General features: G+C 46.7%; 1 protein-coding gene across 1 annotated transcript in view; it reads right to left on the reverse strand.

The window, feature by feature from the left end:
* The window catches only part of mdn1 (midasin AAA ATPase 1), a 52,478-nt gene that overhangs the window by 22,736 nt on the left and 9,439 nt on the right, over positions 1 to 20,303 (reverse strand). Inside the window, exons 18-59 of the mRNA XM_076083610.1 lie at positions 20,073 to 20,217; positions 19,201 to 19,297; positions 18,297 to 18,410; positions 17,593 to 17,740; positions 17,284 to 17,391; positions 16,643 to 16,794; positions 15,886 to 16,064; positions 15,461 to 15,669; positions 15,229 to 15,375; positions 14,981 to 15,122; positions 14,749 to 14,883; positions 14,284 to 14,422; positions 14,009 to 14,141; positions 13,616 to 13,746; positions 12,792 to 12,930; positions 12,510 to 12,624; positions 11,241 to 11,501; positions 10,940 to 11,137; positions 10,242 to 10,450; positions 10,032 to 10,154; positions 9,683 to 9,880; positions 9,231 to 9,338; positions 8,914 to 9,102; positions 8,433 to 8,522; positions 8,068 to 8,331; positions 7,710 to 7,974; positions 7,456 to 7,615; positions 7,224 to 7,340; positions 6,925 to 7,133; positions 6,684 to 6,832; positions 5,788 to 5,987; positions 5,192 to 5,415; positions 4,961 to 5,074; positions 4,102 to 4,231; positions 3,714 to 3,820; positions 3,416 to 3,549; positions 2,525 to 2,691; positions 2,142 to 2,262; positions 1,730 to 1,943; positions 964 to 1,204; positions 746 to 869; positions 15 to 179 (exon numbers count right to left, since the gene is read on the reverse strand). Coding sequence (XP_075939725.1) covers positions 15 to 179; positions 746 to 869; positions 964 to 1,204; positions 1,730 to 1,943; positions 2,142 to 2,262; positions 2,525 to 2,691; positions 3,416 to 3,549; positions 3,714 to 3,820; positions 4,102 to 4,231; positions 4,961 to 5,074; positions 5,192 to 5,415; positions 5,788 to 5,987; positions 6,684 to 6,832; positions 6,925 to 7,133; positions 7,224 to 7,340; positions 7,456 to 7,615; positions 7,710 to 7,974; positions 8,068 to 8,331; positions 8,433 to 8,522; positions 8,914 to 9,102; positions 9,231 to 9,338; positions 9,683 to 9,880; positions 10,032 to 10,154; positions 10,242 to 10,450; positions 10,940 to 11,137; positions 11,241 to 11,501; positions 12,510 to 12,624; positions 12,792 to 12,930; positions 13,616 to 13,746; positions 14,009 to 14,141; positions 14,284 to 14,422; positions 14,749 to 14,883; positions 14,981 to 15,122; positions 15,229 to 15,375; positions 15,461 to 15,669; positions 15,886 to 16,064; positions 16,643 to 16,794; positions 17,284 to 17,391; positions 17,593 to 17,740; positions 18,297 to 18,410; positions 19,201 to 19,297; positions 20,073 to 20,217 — 6,714 coding nt within the window. The remainder of the gene's footprint in view (positions 1 to 14; positions 180 to 745; positions 870 to 963; positions 1,205 to 1,729; positions 1,944 to 2,141; positions 2,263 to 2,524; positions 2,692 to 3,415; positions 3,550 to 3,713; positions 3,821 to 4,101; positions 4,232 to 4,960; positions 5,075 to 5,191; positions 5,416 to 5,787; positions 5,988 to 6,683; positions 6,833 to 6,924; positions 7,134 to 7,223; positions 7,341 to 7,455; positions 7,616 to 7,709; positions 7,975 to 8,067; positions 8,332 to 8,432; positions 8,523 to 8,913; positions 9,103 to 9,230; positions 9,339 to 9,682; positions 9,881 to 10,031; positions 10,155 to 10,241; positions 10,451 to 10,939; positions 11,138 to 11,240; positions 11,502 to 12,509; positions 12,625 to 12,791; positions 12,931 to 13,615; positions 13,747 to 14,008; positions 14,142 to 14,283; positions 14,423 to 14,748; positions 14,884 to 14,980; positions 15,123 to 15,228; positions 15,376 to 15,460; positions 15,670 to 15,885; positions 16,065 to 16,642; positions 16,795 to 17,283; positions 17,392 to 17,592; positions 17,741 to 18,296; positions 18,411 to 19,200; positions 19,298 to 20,072; positions 20,218 to 20,303) is intronic.

Raw genomic sequence — 20,303 nt, forward strand, 5'->3', positions numbered from 1 at the left:
TAAAAGGTCGGTACCACGTTGTCTGCTCCGTGGTGCAGCTTCGGAGACGGCTCGGTCTTGGCACTCAGCGGGTCCCATTTCAGCCACAGGTTGGGATCTGAGGTCACACTGCTGGTCCACAGGGCGGCCAGAGCCTCCGATAGCAGCTCACACCACACAAACTGCAGCTCCTCAGCCGGCTAAAGAAAAAGAGTCACGGGGAATCATGAGCAACATTCTTTACGTTTGAAGCATTTGATCCGATTCAGGAAACGAACAATTACATAGTTAGCATCTTAGACCCCTGGGTCCACCAGGACACTCCTGAATAATTGGTTTTCATTCATGATTTGGAGTGTATTTCTCAAAAGTTTGGATCACATATTTTGTAGGGCAGCAAATAGACCTGTATACCTGGCTCGCTCACGGCCGCAATTCTGCACTGCTCTCATACGACAGTTACCACTTATAACGCCGTTCCTACCTGGGCATCGTTGCGGAAGCGCAGCACCCACCCTTCGGTTCCCCCTCAGGTAAACACCGTTTGCTCTGTCAGCACTTTAACTGTAGTTTTGAATAACAATTTGGGTTTGATGTGGGGATTTTTAAATAAAAAAATTACATCATTAAAAAGGTTTCAACATCACACTTGCAAGTTACATAGTAGACCACAAACTCTACACGTACATCATTCTGCACAGTGAAGGTCAGTGAGGTAACGGGTACAGGGAATTATTAAATTGTAACTGAAACCTTCACTACTGACCCTTTCACTGCTGAGCAGGAACCACAGCGGCTGCAGCTGACTGACGTTCATCGGTGTGGACTGGAGGCAGTAGCGCAGGTGTCTGGAGAGTTCTCGACGCATGCTGTCCTCGGCCTCCTGGTCGCTGCAAGTCAACGGGAAGAATTCACTACACAGCCCGTCGCATGTTTGTCTGCATGAATATTTGTGCTTTGTAGAGGACGACATGGGAGTTTTACCCTGGAGAGAGAGCCAGGTGCAGCAGGTCAGTGCTGAGTCGCAGCTGGTTGAGCACGGCCAGTTCCTCCATCAGGGGCCAGAGCTGAGCCCTGCGGCTGAGCTGCTGCAGCTCCTCTCTGGCCAGGTGGACTCCTTCCCCCGGCTCCTCGCCCTCGGGCAGGGAGCACATCTCCAGCAGCCCTCTGGAGGTCATCTGACGCTGCTGCTGCTCCACGCTCGACACCAGCCTCTCCAACACTCCTGTATAACATTCACACGGAGACCCTTTAATTCCACACTGGAGTTTTCTCTTAGAGATGGAACGGGACAAAACGTTCAATGCCCCATTAGTGACCCATGCAATGTTTATGACACCCCCACAATATGAACGTGCTGGACGAGACAAATTACATAATGATGATTTAGGTATTTTAGAGCCTGAACAGCAGATGTAAAGATATGTAAGAGGGTTTATCCTGATGGGAGCATGAAAGGCAAATTTCATTCAGCTATCACATGAAAGCAGTGGGAATGGGCCTCATGCAGGAACCACTTGTGATTTGTTTTAAAGGGCCAGTGTGCCGGATTTATTGGCATCTCCGCTCACCCGTCCCTTTCCATGTGTCTCACTTGTCCACAAGAAATCTAACAATTCCTGCAAGTCCACAGTGTGTGGCGAAATACCAGCAACCGTTGAGGATATCTTGTGCTGGGACTCGAGAATTAGACAGACCTGCCAACCAACCTAGTGACCAACGTCGCCATTCAAACACAGCAACAGCTCACCAGACTTCTGTGGATCCAGCTGGTTGTTTGCCAGCAGAACGAGGCCCCAGGCCTCCAGGAGACTCTCTTTGATGTCCAGCCCGAGCCCGGCGCCCTGAAGTCGGACCAGCTCCTGCCTCCAAGGACCCGTGGTGCCGTCCAGCCTTAGGTCGCTGACATCCAGGGCTTTGCTCAAGAGCCGCAACCGAGACGCACACTCGGCCACCGACTCCAACTGGAGAAGAAGATGGAAATGGTTTAGTTTGTAAAAAAGTAATTCAGATGCAGAGATTACACTAAACTGGCTGTTAAATACTTAAAAAGCACAGGAAAAACAGTAAACATTAAAACAACAACTGATGATGAGTAAATATCTGCAAATCAATTAAGTAGTAACTGTAGTAAAAGTAGAGCTGATGAAGGGTCTCCTGACCTTGAACGGCAGAGCTTTCCCGAGGGTTTTCTGCATGCCCTTCAGAGCTGTAGCCACAGACACCGGGGTGGACAGAACAGTCTGGATGGCTGCTGAGACCGCCTGCAGCTCCTGGTGACCTCTGGAGCACAGCACAGTCATAAGTGTTAGTCAGTCAAATACAGTAACTGTAGACATTGGGAAAAAAAGATCTCGTAACACAATTGTAGCATATTAGTAATATACAAAATACAGATATCATGTGTGAGATAGAAAGTCTTATTGCAATCTTATAGACATACTCTCTCTGTAATGTTAGAGCAAATGTAAATAAATAAAGCAAGTACTAATTGACCGACTTCAATTTCAAGTTACAAAAGGCAGTTTAGAGAAAAAGTGCTTACTCAGATGTGGTGTCGGTGTCTCCCAGCAGCAGCTGGGGCAGGCGGAGGATGAGGTGTTTCTGCACCCACTGCCAGTGCAGAGACAGCACAGAGATGCCCTGCGAGTCAGCCGGCAGTGTGCTGCACACATCCCAGAATCGATCAAGCCACTGCAGCAGCTGCAGGATCTAAATACACACACACGACAGGTAAGAGTGCCATGAGTGAGGTCGGCCGAGGGCGTTGAAATTTCATGAGAATTGAAAGACTTCCTCCATGATTTAATTTATGCTTTTGCCCAGGAGGCGGAGTTTTGTATTATCTTACCTTCCACTTAATTCTGATCCACCTGTTCTATTTATTTATTCATTACCTAGCAAACAATAGGAGCTGTAGAAATGCTTTTAAATACTGTTGGAGGAGAAGTAAAGGAGGTAGTATAGTATATATAGCGGAATAGATACTATTGGTCTTGATTTTTTAGTAGTAGTCTAAGCAGCGGCAGTAGCAGTAATAGTAATGGTAGCAGTAATGATAATATGGAAAGCCTTTGAATAAACAAGCGAACAGCGTTCCGTAAAGTGGCGGAGTTTCAGGAATCTGAGGAACTGAGCATGCCGTCCACAGCAGGGCTTTACAGGCTGCGGCTCATTGACTGCAATTCATTTTTAATAATAGTAGTAATAGCAGCAGTTGTAGTAGCAGCAGATATAGTTCTACACACAACCCAGGAAAAGAGGTTACTAGAAGAACTGTAAGTGAAGATGGACATTTTCCTACAAAGATGGACTCCAGTTATGTTGTACAGCACTAAATGTACTTAAGTCTAAATACGAGGATGTGGACGAGTGTAAAAACGAAAGAAAATTGTGTATGTAAAGTGACACAGTAATAAAGCTAGTGGGTGCTGACCTCAAACATGATGTGGTCGGAGATGTAGGGCTGTCCGCTCTGCACGGCCTGCAGGGTGAACGAGTCCCACAGGTCAAAGAAGGTCCGCAGGTGCATCAGCACTGGGTGGGGCAGGTGACCAATATCCACAGTCCCTGTGTGGGGAGGAAAACACGTATTGCACAAACTGAGTTACATACTATGCTGCATGCGGTGTAGTTAGACATTTTGAAACTGTAACTCAGTTTTACAAGCGGGTGTCAAGAATGTTGCTTCTATCAGTCCATATAAACCAAAGGGTGCTGAAGGCCGTGTGTACCTTTGCTGAAGGCCGTGGCTATTCTCAGGGCACAGTTCTGAGCAGACAGGTTGATGGCACAGGTGCAGATGACAGACCTCTCCTCTCTGTCCATCATCAGAACGATCCTAACACACACACACACACACACACACACACACACACACACACACAAACAAAAGTCAATATCATTTCATACATTTCGAGACATTTTCGAACAAAACTCAGCATCGCACTTCTAATTCTTAGCACCGTTTTGTGTGTCGCACTCGATTCGTTATCCTTCCACTTGCAAATGTATATATGCTGACTTTTCTACTGTAGCAATCTTCCAAGATGTGTTTTTTCATAAGTAGAGTGTGAGCAATGTGCCTCAGACAAAAGTTGACAGGAAAACCTCCCAGCGTACCTGTTTGCAACTGCGTTCAGGGCCTCCAGAAACTCCATGTATCTCTCCTCGTCCTCAAAGTTGCACTTGTTAGCCAAAATATCCAGATACTGTTTGTTCCATCGCATGTCCACCAGAATCCTGTATTCATCTGGCAAAGTAACAGAGAGTGGTTAATACTCCATGAAGATGGCAGCAGTATGTGGAGTCATACATGGATGGATTACTGATGGATTAAGTGTCAGGGCCCCCCCCCCTGGCCTTCACCTACAAAATGTAACTTAAAAAGGGAAACATACCAACCAAGAAGAGACTCAAAATAACTACAAAGAAACATAAAGTGACTACAAAGAGACCAAAACAACAACAAAGAGATGCAAAACAGCAGCAAAGAGACCAAAAGAAGAGACCAAAAAGACTCGCATTGACTATGAAAAGGGAAAAAAACAATCACGGAGACAAAAATGGCAACAAAGAGACACAAAGCAATGAGTTAATGGCAGCTGACAGAGAGCCCACCCACTCATCCACCCATCCAGTCTTCCATTTCAATTCAATAGGCCTTATTGGCATGACATTTCACTTGATTTGCCAATGCACAATCACCATGATGAAAGAGAATTAATGAAATCTATTTAAATGAATAAATAAATAAATAGATACATGAATAAAACATTTAAAAAAGAGGCTTAGCAACTACAAAGTCTGTGTGTTGCTCCTATGTCTTAAACTGCATTAAATCTATTTCATGTTCCATCACGGTGAATCCATTAACTCCATATTGTGAACTAAATCATATCAACATAACAGTCACAGCTAATTCACTAAATACCTTCACTTGCAATGAAGAACAGAAGAACAAGACAACCAAAGAGTTTACCGATGCTGTGAGGCTGGAGCAACTCTGCCAGGGACTTGCCCTTGTCAGCAAGTTTGCTACCAAACACGGCCTTCAGAGCCCTGTTTCCTGCCTCCACCTGGACCAGAGCCGGATCTGGAAGAGTCAAGAACCACACTGTTTCAGGACTACCTTATTTTGGAAGAGAATGAAATCGCTGCACTTCTAAGTGTAAAGTGTCGGGGTGGTGGGTGTGTCTGTCGAGTCACAAACCAGGGGCATATTTGTAGCTCTTCCCCAGGTGTGAGAGCCAGCTGCTGCGGAGGATCCAGTCTCCGTGAGAGGCTCTCTCAGTGAGCAGCCGGACTGCCGTGGGGATCAGCCTCAGAGTGTCTCCTTCCGCCAGATCCACCACTCCTCCGGAGAACATCAGCCCTTCATGGGCGCCGCTGCTCTGCAGCGCCCTCTGCAGGTCACTCAGACTCAGCGGACGATTGCTGTGGACGACACGATCAGTCATTTTTTTTCCTTAAGCGGCAAACTGACACGTCAACTCCTTTCAATGTTCAGTTAAATTGACAATGCAAAGCTCAAGTCTCATCTCCTGTTTTCATGCACTTACACTTCAGCTGACATTACAAGTAAAGTTATCCCCCCACTTCAACTCCTTTCAGTATTTATTTTTTTTTAACAGAAATTTGGTTTCAACTGCCACTTTAGGTGCTTTCACTATATCAAATTCAGGCACATCTTTATGTTAACACCTTTTTCTATAATGTGTCGGCCCTTCCAGAGTACATTCACATAGGTAGGCCTGTGTTGCACTTTTCCGTTACAGACACATGCGATTGTGTTGTCACTATTCTTACCGTTTGCCCTGCAGGCTGAGGGTGTTCAGGCAAAATGAGAGGACCTGTCCATCTCTGAGGACAGCGGAGAAGCAGGAATCCTCCGTGGAGAGGAGGGCAGACGGGAAGCCGTCAGGCCAAACTCCAGCACACAGCAGCCCGCTGCCCCAGTCCTCTGTGTCCAGGATGGCCAAGTGCTGCTCGATCACCTGTTGTGCTTGCTGGAGGGGAAACAGGACACTAATGTTTATTCATCCCCTGGGGAGCATGATTGTGCTCACTGGATGTCTTTGAGCTCCAGCTGAAAAGCATTTGGATTTATGATTTGACAGAGAGGGTGTGAGCTATTCATTCAGGTTTTACGAGCAGTGTTCCTGTCAGGAAGCTCGTATTACGAAGCAGGATAAAGAGACAAATTCTGAATTTCTAAAGTGAATAAAAGATACGTTTGGGGGTCCTCCCTCAAGTTTCTGACTTAAAACTATGCAATTTTACATCATTTTGGACCATTATTATCACTATAGATAACTGCCAAAGAGCTGAAAGACAAAAATTGCTATATTTAAATGATTATTTTATCCTTTACACACATCACAGCATTGTTTGCCCTGTAAAATCATATTCTGAAGCAGATTCAGAAAACTTTTAGATAATGTTCAATTCACAAATTTAAAAAGTCATGACAAACAGTTGACTAATTATTTTGCAAAAAAGGACACGAGCATTGTACCGATAAATTACAGCACCCTCACTCCCACGATCACGGTACGCCAAAGACCTAACCCTCGCTGAGCCGGGAGGGGAGGGGCCAACTTTGAATGTTGTGTTTACAATCCGGAACTGACAAATCCTACTCATAGTGGTGAGACAGTGGACATATTACAGTTGGGGAAGCGTCGATAAGGGCTTGTCGATACCTTCTGGCTGGCGGTGGTGCGTTGGCAGAGCGAGTAGGCCTCTCCACAGGCATGCTGCAGGGCGCTGGGTAAGTCGACACCTCGCTGCAGCTGGCAGGACAGCAGGGTGGCGGCATGGAGCAGGGAGGCCACTGACGAGGCCGGGGAATCTGAAAGATAGAGGCCAGTCGTTTTGTGTCTTCTAAATTCTGCAGATTGACTAGTTAGCACATGTATTTGCTATCGTCATTCAGCTGCTTACCCCAAATGGCAGATTTGATGCTCTTATGTATTTCAATCAGCAGATCACACACACAGTCCCCGGTCACCCCGGCAGTGTGAAGCAGGGTCTTCAGGTCCAGTGTGTCCCAGCAGGACCCCTCATGTTCCCCTGGGATGTACACCTCCACCCCTCTGTTCCTCATGGCTCGGGAGAGCTCCCCATGCGCCGGGTCCATGGTCAGGAACAACCTGCACACACACACACACACACACAGCTGAGCACACACTTCTTCAAAAGGCTTCAACAAGAAGTGAACAGGCTCTAATATTGCGTACTACCTGAAGTTGGGATGCGGGGTGATTTTGGGGGTCTTGCCGTCTATGACGCCGCGTTCGTTGATGGTGAGTGACCCACCAGGCTCCAGCAGAGCGTTGAGGCGATCCAGGACAGAGGCGCTACGAAAACAATACTTGATCAGTGACATTTTTATCAATATTTTTGACCTCCAAAAGTGCCTTTCAAACTATGATTAAAACCCAGCCATGATTTCTAAATCCCATGATTTCTCACCTGCAGAAGTTGACATTGTCCATGAGCAGCCAGTCACCGGCCTGCAGGGCCTGGACCAGCATACCGTCCAGCCACTCGAAGCCTCCGTTTGTCCAGCCGTCCTCCAGCTGAGCGAGACGCTCCTTCAGCAGCGTGAAGTCCATCTGCAGTTTGGACATGTCTGGAGGACACGAACACAAGCGAGTTACAGCACCGGAAACACATTCTTATACTTACAGGACAACCAAACTTTTCAGACGCTACTTGGCCGTTACCAGTGAACACTTTGAGCTTGGTGTTGAGTTTCTGCAGGAGGAGGATGATGATCTCCAGCTTGTTCAGCGCCTCGGAGTTGATGGTCCCCCCGGTTCTCTGCAGTCCTTCCTCCTTCAGCCAGTGGCAGAACAGACCCCACGTCTGCAGCAGGAACTCCGTGTCCTGGATGCCGACATCCAGCGACATCAGGCCACGCCTTATTACCATGGCGACTATGTAGTCCACGCTCTCCAGCACTTGTTGCCACGGCCGCATGATATCAACCTGAAAAGAGGAAAAGAGTGCAGAGTGAAGCAGTCGGATGCTTCGAGACAATGAAAGAGGCTACGCAAGCTAGACACGCGAGGTCCTGGTTACCTGTTCGAAGCCTCCCAGCAGCTCGGTGGTGTCCATGGCGCTGTTCATGGCCATGACCCTGAGGCGGTGTCCGGTCAGCAGAGAGAGCAGTCTCGCCAGGCTGGTCTTTGCGCTGGCCGTGGGGCCGACCAGTATGGTCATCCAGCCCATCTCCACGCACTTCATCAGGGACTCCAGGGGCCGCAGCGCCTGGTGTGTGATGGACAGCGGGGGGTCGAGGGCCACCGGGGCTCCGCCGCTGCGCTGCAGGACGGAGAACCCCACCTACAGGGAGCAATCCACGAGAGAAGAAATACTTTTTGTCTGTACAATTTAAAACATTTGCTTCAAAACAAACAGGAAGAGGTTTTGTTGTTGTGACAAACCTGCAGGTTGAGTGGCGTGATGTGGAACTGTCTGGAGCCGCTGTAAGGCTCAAAGTCCTCGCCGAACACCTTCCTGAACACGGACAGAACCTGTGTGGAAGAAGAGGAGCTTCACAGACTGAACAGTGGAAAAACAGACTTTCCATACGGGTCAGTAACAACACAAAGAAAACCGAGGGTGGTCACTGGATGCAGAAAAGAAAAGGGAAGTTATTATGCTCAAATACAGGCTCTGGCATGAGGACCACAAAAAGGCTGTCCTTTTTTTCTTTTTGTGTGAATCCACCAATGACAGTTTGCATAAAAAAAGCAATTACATAATATTACACTGTATTTATTATTTTATAAATGTACAGCGAACTGTTAATCCAAACGACAGACGTCAACCCTTTGTATAGGATTTCTTGAAAACCCACCTAAACCAGTGATATACTGATAAAGTTTCTTGTGGACTCTCGAGTACCATCAAAGAACATTGTACCTGAGCCTTGTCAGCCTCCGCTCTCATCCTGTCGGCGTACACCAAGGCTACGTGCTGGCCTGGGTTGAAAAATCCTGGGGACTGGTCAGCCTGCATCAGCTGACACCAGCGGAACATGTCCCGCAGGTTGAACTCCCAGGGACTTCCTTTCTGACCCCACTGCCGCTCCACACACACCTCCTGGACAAGCTGTTGGAGGCAGGGGGGGGGGAAGAGAAGCTCTTAAGTGTTTTAAACATGCTAGACTAGCAGGTTGTATCCCAGCTGGCACAGCGGAGTCAAGTCTCTAATTCAGCGGTCGTACAAGAAACGCTTACCTTCTTATTGAACTCCACCATTTTAGCAATGATTTCCTTGTCAATGCTGGTGAAAATGGCGTCTCCTATGAACTCCATGTCTTTGCTCGTGAGTTGGTCCACGAACACCTGAGAACACAGAGGTAAGTCAGATTGCCTCTTCAGTGGTACGATTCTGTCTTTTTGCTTTTTAAGTTCTCTTTTCAAGGAGGTCCAGGAGGTCGACAGCAGCCATGGTACATGTGAAATGATATTCAGAAATACTAACGAAACTTTCCCCCCCCAAAAACTACAGATCTTTTTACACATTCACAAATTAAAATTTCTCAAAACATGACGTTATCATTTGAATTTCAACATTCGAAAGCTGCGTAGCATGTCTATTCGTTGTAATGAATAAGCACAGAAGAAAACTTTGAAAATGGCGAAGTACATAAAAAAAAGTTTGTGCAATCCTCTCGACTGTTTCCTACCTGAGTGAATCTGTTGAGGAAGGATTTGGGCAGTCCTTTACGACCACCTCCTTGAGTGAAGGGGTTCTGGCAGCCAAAGATCTTGGTCTTCTCCTGCTGGACCTGGAAGCTCATCCCCAGCTCAGGGATGTAGATCTCTGCCCGGTGATCAAAGCAGGCGTTCAGACCCTCCAACACCGACTGAGAGGCCAGGTTCAGCTGTCAAGCGTGAGGAACGAGCCGAGTCAGTTTAACATCGCAGGTTTTATCAACATCGTCTGATTACAATTCGTCTTCTCCGGGCTCCAAGCCGTCAGAACTGGTGTGCAAAACTGAAAAAAAAAGAAATGACCTGAACAGCGGTCCTTACCTCGTCCAGGACAACCCAGTGGCCTGCCTTCAGAGCAGCCAGAAGAGGGCCATCGCGCCATGCAAACTCTCCTCCCTTTCCTCCCTCCACAGGGAGATCAGTTCCAAACAAATCGGTGACATCCTGCCAGAGAGCACACGTCATCAGCATCAGTTCATTCAGGAGCACAATCGGGGACCTTTTGAGCATCCTTCATATAAAAAGCTTTACCGTTTGCTCCGACAGGTTGATTCTGACCAGATGGTTCCCAGAAGCCTTTGCCAGCGCTGTCACCAGACTGGTTTTTCCCACGCCGGGGGAGCCCTCCAGCAGAACGGGTCTCTGCAGCTTCAGCGCCCGCAGGAGCCTCTGGGCGTTCACGGCGGTCGTGCCCGCTGCGATGGCGTAGTCCGACAGGTCACGGCTCTCAGTCCGAGGCCCTGGGTGGACATTTAGGTAACAGTTTGTAAACATTACTAAAGAAGTATTTAATAACCAAGGCTTTACCAAATTTGACGTAATTTCGAGAATGTATTGGCAAGTTATAGCTGCAATACTTTCAATAAATATTCCAAAATGCCAACAAATTTGGGGATATTTGAACAATGTAATCCTGAGATAACAGGAAAAAAAAAAAGGAGTTGGAAATTTGGCAAGCTAGATCTGGATCCCATCAAGGGTTAGTGAACCATATTTGGTGAAATTTGGGGAATTAATACCATAAAAAAGTACAAAAGCTAAAAATCTGTAACTGATTTTCGACAACCAGGTCCCGCAGAATGTTTTGACAACAATCTAGTCTCTCGGAGACAAAAAAAAAAAAAAAAGGGTGTGAACACTGATTAGCATTTGTCGTAAAAATTACGTAACCAACTTATGAGCGGAGGTAGGCGGGGCATACACCAGTAGATGCAGCGTATTCTTAGTACCTAAAGCAATGTAGAAGGGGTCAATGCCGAAGAAGTCTTCGCCCCACTGGGGTTCCCGCGGCAGGCTGCTGTCGTAGACTCTCAGGGCGTCCAGCATCTCCTGATCCAGTTTAGTCATCTTGCTCAGCCGCTGCTGCAGGTAGCCCAGGCACAGCCGGCGCGCCAGGAGGGCGCTGTCTGCACAGGACGCTGTGGTCCCTGCAAGAAAAGGGAGCCTCAGATCACATTTCTTAAAACGCTTTCTCTGGGAGACAGATTCCCAGTGGAGCTAAAAAAAACAAAAAACAAGCCGTCGGCTCACCGGAGCCAATGCCGTCGACGTAGACCAGACACGCGGCGTGGATGAAGGCGGTGACGGTGTCCAGCCTGAGGTCCCACTCCGCCTCCTCGTCGTCCTCCAGGGCCCCCATGGTCATGAAGCCGTCCTCGTCCCGTTCGCACACTACGTTGAGGAAGTAGACCCACGACAGGATGTCTCGGACGCTCAGGATGCAGCGGCGGCCGAAGTCCTGCTGGGTCAGCCACTCGATGAAGTCCAGCATCAGCTCAGCGATGTCGCCACCTGCGTTTGAGACCGAAAGGAAACGCATCAGTAACACCTTCTTCATCGGGTCATTGTTCTGTATGTTTTGCTTCAGAGCAACAACCCTAAGGTCTGCAGTTTCACGATGTAGTTTAACAAGACTAAAGCCCTCTAGTCTAAACCATCCATCACGAGCCATACATTTAGGGAGGCGGCAATTACTTTGAACTTTACGGCAGTGCTGCCTCGCGTATTGCGCATTGCTCAGATTTTATGCCTCGCTGTTGTGCTTGAAATTCAATCAATATCAACTTTGACCTTGTTGGGTTGCTTAATGTGAAATCAATGAGACGATCACTGTCAGTAGTCGGTATACTATCACCGTACGAAGTTGTTATGGTGGAGGTGTAAGCAAACAGTTTATTAACACATCGAGCAGACACAAAGAAACATTGAAATCCACTTGATGAATCAATATTTACTCTAATTTTTAACTCGGGTTCCCAACTCTTGGGAAAAATATCCTCCACTTTAGCTCCTAAATGCTCCTCTGTGATCATCATCTGCTAATCTCTGTCTGCTGTTGGTTACGGAGCAGGATTCTATTTTTGTTTTGTTTTTACGGTTATTGTTTTGCGTTTTCCACCTTTATTGGATCATAAAGCCTTCCTGGTAGTTATGTAAACCTCGGCGGAGCCATGCCGCTAGCTTAAATTAAAAAAAGAACAGATCAACGGGTCTTTTTATCTTTACTACAAAAGCAATGAAGACCAACTAGGTGTCCCTGCATTAGTGCAAGAGGTGTGACTGTTGCCTCTGACTGGTTAACAACGTAACTAGCAGACATATTCAACTGACAACTAACAGATTTAATTATTGTTCAGTCTCATGTCGCTTACCTACCATTATTTTTGCATGAACTAATTCAGACCCTACAAAAACTGTAATATTAATGTAACGATGATGTAATAATGGTTGTGTTTGTGGACTGTTTAAGTTGTAATCAGGACATGCAAGTGAATGACTGGATCTATTTCTCTAGTTTACCATCGAGTGAGAGGCCTGAGCGCAGGTTGTGCTGGATGATCTGAACCAGGTCGCTGCGGCTGTTGCTCTGCGGACACCAGATCTCTGTGAAACGGTTCCTGAGGGCAGGAGAGAGCTGGAGGGAAACAGACGAGCAAAACAAAAAAGTCAGACTTCATACGGTTCTGGTTGGTTACTCTTAAAGCACACACATTTTGTAAAAAGCATGTTAAACCATAAGGACAAACAGTCTACCTTCAGCAGTTCTGCAGCTATTGTTTTTTTCTATTATTTTGTATCTACCTCCTTCTTGCCGAAGTCTCCTCCGGGATTCATGGTGGCAACCAGACGGAAACTTGCGGCCGCTCCGATCAGCTCCACGTCGTCGTTGTCCCCGCTGCCCTTCTCTGCCAGCACGAGGGACTTCTCCGTCTCCAGAACACTGAGAGGAAACACGACACACTGTCTGTTATTCACCTGCATGCGGGGCCGTAATCGGGGCGCCGTGTCATGGTCCTGTTGGATTTTGAGGCTCTCAAAATGCAATATGAGCACAAAATGCAAAATATGCCATGTGAAATGTCACACCAGGTGTAACAAAAGTACAATATGCGGCACGAAAAAGTGCACTCTGTTGCATATACGTCTTAATAGCTATCATCAAGGGGTTTACTAAAAGCTTGAAAGGGGTCAGAAAAGGGTAGAGTCTGGCAAGTGATACGAAGGACCAGCTACAGAGCAGCTTCTTTATTCAGGCTGTAAGACTCCACCTCCCTTTTATTGACAAAGCGGGTACCACAAGGCTTATAACATAACAGCGCTATTACTCCAATACAGACAGAAATCCACCTCTATGCAGATGATGCGATGGAAATCTATGAGCTGGTGAACGGATGTGATGACAGAAGACGACTAAGATGCTCAGATGTCTTAAGCAGAAATATTTATTGATGCTTGGCCAAGTAAGCCATACCGAGAAATATTGGGTGTAATGTAATGAGGAGTATTTACCACTTACAGAACTATATAATATATATATATATATACTGTTACTGGTGTTGTTTGTTGCTTGTGAGTGACTAGCTGTGTATATTGTGTTGTGTGTGTGTGTGTGTGTGTGTATCTACCTGTTGAGTCTCTCAAGCACCGAGTCGTCTGCCAGGGAGATCTCATCCATGAGAAAGACTCCTCCCTCCTTCATGGCCAGCACCAAGGGGCCGTCATGCCACTGAAAAAGCCTGCTGTCCTCACCATCCGTCTACACAAACACAGAGAGAGAGAGAGAAAAGTCAATTTTATAGAGCATCCGATGAGACACAAATGCATTAAGGAATGAAACTTGAATGTAAATTAGGTTCACACTTGACTTATTCTATATGTTATCAATGATATTGTGTTTCTACTAACATGAAAATAAGTTTCAGGAATAATAACATGTCTAATGTCATCTATGATTTTGTCATGTATCTTGCTCACTCCTTTTACATTTCTATTTCTACCCACTGCCGACTCGTCCGTACCTGATGCGTGTGCCTGACGGGTCGCAGGCCTCCCAGGAAGTCAGACGTCTCCATGTGTAGGTGACAGTTGACTGCGAAAAACTTCTGTCCAGCCAGAGCAGCAAACAGCTGGCAGATTGTAGTCTTTCCACATCTGGTGAAGGAACAGAGAAAAAAAAAGACATTAGCATGATTAAAAAATGTTATCAGGAAACAGGGGAACTAGAGGAAAGGTCCATTTTACTCAAATCCTCTCAAAGACCAAACGTATTGGGCCTGGCAGATTTGAATCTCACCCGGTGTCTCCTACAAGCAGGACAGACTCGCCGAATCGAAGCGCCCGTCCTACCAGCACAGCTAGTCGTCTCATGCCGTACGTCCACACCACATGGCGAAACTCCTCTGGGACTCCGGCGATGCTGTCGATGAAGGGACCTGCCAATCAGAGCGACGAGGCAACATGATACCGAGTTCATCGGACAAGCTTGATAGCGTCATTCTCTTACCAGATTTCTCAGTTGAATAGTTTACTGTAAGTCTATGATGTCCACTTCCTCTTTTTCTTTTAATTTGAAAGAGTTTAAAAGCAACTTAAAGAAATATGGAATTTGTGATTAAAACACTAGCAACAGCAGTAGCACGAGTAGCGAAGAGTCATACAATCAGTGAACTGACTCAGTAATGTCCGTTACACAAAGCCCGGGTATTGTTATTAGTCAGATCTGTGCATCCCTAGTGAAGTGTTTTAATGTTCCACTTACTGAACTGGCTGGTGACCTGTTTCTGAGAGAACAGGTTCTCAGGGTTCACCGTCCTCTTGAAGTGCTTCTCCAGGATGGACAGGATGATGGCCTCTTCTTCCGGCTTCCTCACGCGCCCCGCCAGCAGCATGTACCCTGACGAAGACAACGACGACAACAACTTTATCTCAGGTTTCCGACGGAACACTGGTGATCGGTCGGCATTTTTAGACGCACGTCTGTCAAGCCTCACCATCATCAGCCAAATGCTGCAGCCAGTCCTGACAGGCGTCCGTCTGCTCCTCTAGCCTGTAGCGATCTGCCCAGCGGAACAGATCTCTGAGGGTGATGAAGCCATGTTTCCCCGCAAACACAGAAGATCCCCTGCGTAAGGACTGATGGGGAGGAAGACACATTTCATACGTGAAGTTAGGATCACCAGGTACAGAAACAGGTACGTAATACAAATCGATACAACAACATACAAGAGTGCACAGTTACCTGAAGGTCTTGCATGACCTTGACCAGCTTGGTGCAGTAGGATGGAGGCAGGCTGCACCTCTGGTGGAGGATGGTCTCCAGCTCTTCACTGGGCAGCTCATCAAAGTGCAGCTCCACGAAGCGGTTCCTGAAAGCCCTGGAGAGCACCTGGAGATCAGACGGTAAAAGATTACCCAATAGAAGTGGATTGAGTTTATTAGATAGGATGCAGTCCCTCTCAGACTGAATATACCTTTCTGCCACCGTAGAGACCAGGTGGATTCTGGGTAGAAAACAGCAGGAATCTGGGGTGAGCCTTGATGACTTCCTGTGTCTCGGCCACAAAGAGCTCCCTGTTGTCGTCGAGTAGCCTGTTGAGAGCCTCCAGGACGTCAGTGGGGGCGAGGTTCAGCTCATCCAGGATGATCCAGTAGCCTTTCCTCATGGCGTCGATCAGAACTCCTGGAGCAGATAGACAAGCAATTGACATAAGTCTGTGGGGAACGCCATGGGAGACCAATGGTGGACAGATTCTCTATGTTATGGTAAATAATGTGATTAGTGAGCTTAAAAAAAAATCACATCTCTCCTAGACATAGAAGTCTCAGATACTGTACAATGTCCTAACAAAGGTGAACTGTGCTCTTTTCCAAGACAGGTTGGCACGAGTATTCGTACCCTCTTTGAACACCAGCTTGCCCTTGTCGTCGGATGAGTAGCAGCCTATGTACTCCTGGATGTCGGTGTGCTCGTGGTTGTTGATTCTCACGCACTGGTTCCCCGTGGCTGCAGCCAGCCAGCGGATCAGGCTGGTCTTCCCCACTGACGTCTCTCCCTGGATCAGCACCGGGTGAGTCCTGCAGGGACCAAACATGAAGGGAGAGAGAGAGAGAGAGGCTCGTCAATGGGCACAATGTAGAGGGATGTTGTGGAGCAAAAAGTACATCTTATCTCAACATATATTTGTGCACATTTGGTCTCAGATTGTTCTGCATGATTAGGGTCCATCACTTCCATTAAAGGCAAAGCTTAAAGCTGCACCATGGAATGGCTGTAATGGTTCTCCCAGTTTGTCCTGACCTCAGCCCCACCCCTCACCTCTGGGATGAACTGGAACCCTGACTGTGAGCTCAACGTCAACGTTGACCCTCACTAATGCTTCATCTGAAAACTCTATACCAACATTTAGTTCCGGAGATTGTCTGTCCTTAACACAAGCCATACAAGAGGCATGAAAAGCTTATCGCTTCCTTCCCGGACGATCACCGACCGCAGGGGGGGGAATTCAGTCCGACCACATTTTTGTCCTGATGCATCTTTTACTAAAGGGCCAGAATTAGCTCTGACAAAAGGAACATCTGGATATTTATAGATGAACCAATTGATTTGGGGGAAATCGTGGGCAAAAGGTCAAGCTGGCCAACAGTCTTCCTACCCTGCAGATACCACTCTGGCGAGGTCGCGGAGGTTGAGTTTGACTGAGGCGGTGAGGATGTAACTGGGGTCCAAGGCCGGCTCCATCTCCCCCTGGGACACCCAGTAGCCCTCCACATCCACGCAGGGCCGGCCTGAGGGCGCCGGGATGGGCTGCAGGAAACCAAACAAAATGGGTTTACATAAAGGGTGACATTTAAAAACAACTATTTAGTGGTACTAACGCTGCTGCTGCTGCTAAACCCCCTATTAGACAAACCCTAAATAGCATGGTGTGTCCTATACCCTTTAGTCAAGTCAAGTACATTGTTTTTATATAAAATCACAAGATTGTCAAAACATCCAATCTTAGTCATCGTCTAACCCTTGATTTGGAAAAGGAAAAAGTCCACTAAAAATACTATTACCAAATAAAGCATGTATACATAAATAGACATACGTTTAAAGACCACACAATAGAAAACCTGCTGTTCATCTCCATCTCTAGCAAAGCCACCTTGAGTACAGACACAGCACTCCCTCACCCTCCAGTGTCGCTGAAATGTCCACCAATTAACTTCTATTTTCTTTTAAATAGAAGGTTGATATTTTCAAAGCTCAAATACTAATAATCTACCATAAAAAAATCTCAGAAGTCCTTACATGTTTGAGACACTTGGTGTTTCCCATCAGGATGTGCTGACACACCAGCTTCTGGACCACAGGGTGGGAACTTCTGTCCAGCTGAGTCAGGAAGCTCAGGCAGAAACCCTGCCAACATGAATCAGGGAGACTGTCAACTTGGAATACATGCAGGGGACGGAAACAACTAGCTCCATCACATTGAAATGACCCTGACTTCCTTTTGCATCCACATATACCGACACCTTAAAAATAAATAAAACAAAAAAACTACCGGCATATCTCAATATCACTCGCAGTAAATGAGAAAATGTCTTCCTAGCCTCCTACCTCGTAGAGCGAGCGCTGCACACTGTTGCAGGGGTTCGCTGCCACAAACTTGAGCGCCCTGCACAGAGTACGCAGGCTGTAGTGGGGCCTGTGGCCCGTCCCGTCCACCAGATGCGAGTTGGCCTCCTTTCGTACCGACAGGTAGAAGCTGCACACAAACACAAATGAGGAGTTAATCAGTTTGAGCCTACTGCGGGATTCTGACAAAAAGAAAAGAAGCAACAAAGTAGGCACAAGAGTAAGGAAGGAGTGAGGTTTGACCTCGAGTTTGTTACGATGAGGCCTGGCATGGTGCTTTTCTGACTAAGTGTCCTCAAAAAACCTGCACCCTCGGCTCTGGATGGAACAATAACAAAGAAAACAGAGAAGCTGTGCAGAAATAAATTGCTAATAATGTTAAGTTACCTTAAAAGAAGCCTGACTTCTTATGACAGATAATGTATTTCCATCATTATTACAAAGAGCCTCGTGCTTTACTTCTGTGTACATGATTTTCAATTCAACTCAATTCCGTTAAAATAAATAAAAATGCATACAGCCATATAACAAGCTGTTCAAATAGGGTTTTTGGAATAAAAAGTCTGCTAAATGAAATGTTCTCCTAACACGCTGTCTTATAAATACTTTTGGAGCCACGGTTGCCTTCAGCAGTGTCTCAAACAGCGGTTACTTGATTGATGCTCTGACAGTACGTTCAGGCTAACCTTATGATGCCACTGGTGACACTCCTGTGTGGATTCAAGCCCTTGAGGTAGTCGGAGACCAGAATCCGCAGGTCTCCCTCGTTCTCCAGCTCCTCCACATACAGCTCAGTAAACCTGGGACACACACACACACACACACACACACACACACACACACACACACACACACACACACACACACACACACACACACACACACACACACACACACACACACACACACACACACACACACACACACACACACACACACACACACACACACACACACACACACACACACACACACAATATCACCGTTAGATAGCCTGTGACAGCAACAACTATGGCAATCCCTGCTCTAATGATCCCTGATAAGTACATTTTATTATTTGTATAGCGAGTGTCAGGTTTGGGGACCTCGAGAATTGCTTCTCTGCTCTTTTTGCAGATGATGTGGTTCTGTTGGATCCTTCCGATCGTGAACTACAGCACGCACTGGGCCGGTTTTACGCAGAGTGTGAATCGGTCGGGATGAGAGTCGGCACCTTCAAGTCTGAGGCCACGGTTCTCAGCCAGAAAACGGTGGATCACACCCTCCGGTTTGGGACTGAGCCGCTGCCCCAAGCGAGGGAGTTCAAGTATATCGGGTCTTGTTCACGAGTAAAATGGAGCATGAGACAGACAGCCAGTCCGGTGCCCCCCAGGAAGAGCTGGAAAAAGCTGCTGGGGAGACTGACGCCCGGATAACCCTGCTAAGCCTGCTGCCCATGTCCCGTATTAGCAGTAAAGATAACAAATGGAGTTGTTAATGTGCTCGGCGTGTCTGTTATTTCTACAAACTAAAATGAAATAATTCTTCAGTCTAGCGTGGAGCTAATGAGACAACGACATTCACTTTGCCGTCACCTCTTCACACTCTCACCTGTTCCTGAGGCCCAGAGGCAGGTTTCTCTTCCCCACATCAGTCGCTGGGTTCATGCAGGCAAAGAGCCGGAAGTCTGGGTGGCGGACCAGGGGCTCTGTGATAAAAAAAAATTAAATAATATTAGCAACAATCCCAGGAATATGAGAAAAACACAATGCAGAATGGCTAAATATTTTTGATTCACAATGACACAAATCAGTGTGATCTTTTGAATGTCACATGTGGGAACATCACATCAAGTGTCGAGTCAAAAAAGTTAGCCACGTGAGAAGTTTAGCAGACCTAGTGGATGATTGGTTGATTAATGAATAATGTAGTGCTTTGGTGCTGGTACAAATGCTGTGTGGCCTAAAAGGCTGTATTGTGTTTTAATGCACTGATCAATTTTGAGATTTTTGGCTGTTTTGCTTTCATAACATGTCTTCTTTCAGACTAGAGGAGAGAAAACATCCAAAATACACATTGAGTTGAGTATTTTACTACTTTGTCTATTTGCATCGGTATATTTCACTTAAATTCACCAAAAGTCGGTATGAGATAATGCCTAATTTGCATATTTAAACAAAAATTTCAGAAATCTTGTAATACAAAAAATAATTGTAGTAATCAACTGGGTATGATACTGGCTACACTCTGCAATAAAAACCCTCCTGGTTTCCTCTCTTGTATGTTTGGGAAATGCAGTGTCCATAATTGCTCATGTAATTAGCATGTTGCTCTAGCAGCTCTTTATTTTACAGCTGCCGCTGACTGTTGCTTTCACTGGGTTAACAACAAACGTTGAAAGCTGAATCTAAATGTATTCAATCAGGGATTTGGATTTGATGAACAGATTTGAAACCGGATTCAGATATGACGGCAGTCCTCACCAGTGTCTCCACGGTCCAGCAGCACCAGAGACCCGGCGCTGCCCTCCAGCAGTCCGCTCAAACACTCCAGGGTCTCGGCTGCTGCCAGGTTGATCTCATCCAGCAGGATCCAGTTGCCCTTCTTTACCGCCTGAGCTAATGTTCCCTACGGAGGAACACAAAGAGGTCAGAGCTGCTCCACCAAGGCTCTACACCCCTGTACATTAACCTTTTTTGGGCTTTCTGCATGTA

This window comes from Anarhichas minor, unplaced genomic scaffold, assembly GCF_050575085.1.
Source record: "Anarhichas minor isolate MPS153535 unplaced genomic scaffold, ASM5057508v1 ptg000136l, whole genome shotgun sequence".
NCBI lineage: Eukaryota > Metazoa > Chordata > Actinopteri > Perciformes > Anarhichadidae > Anarhichas > Anarhichas minor.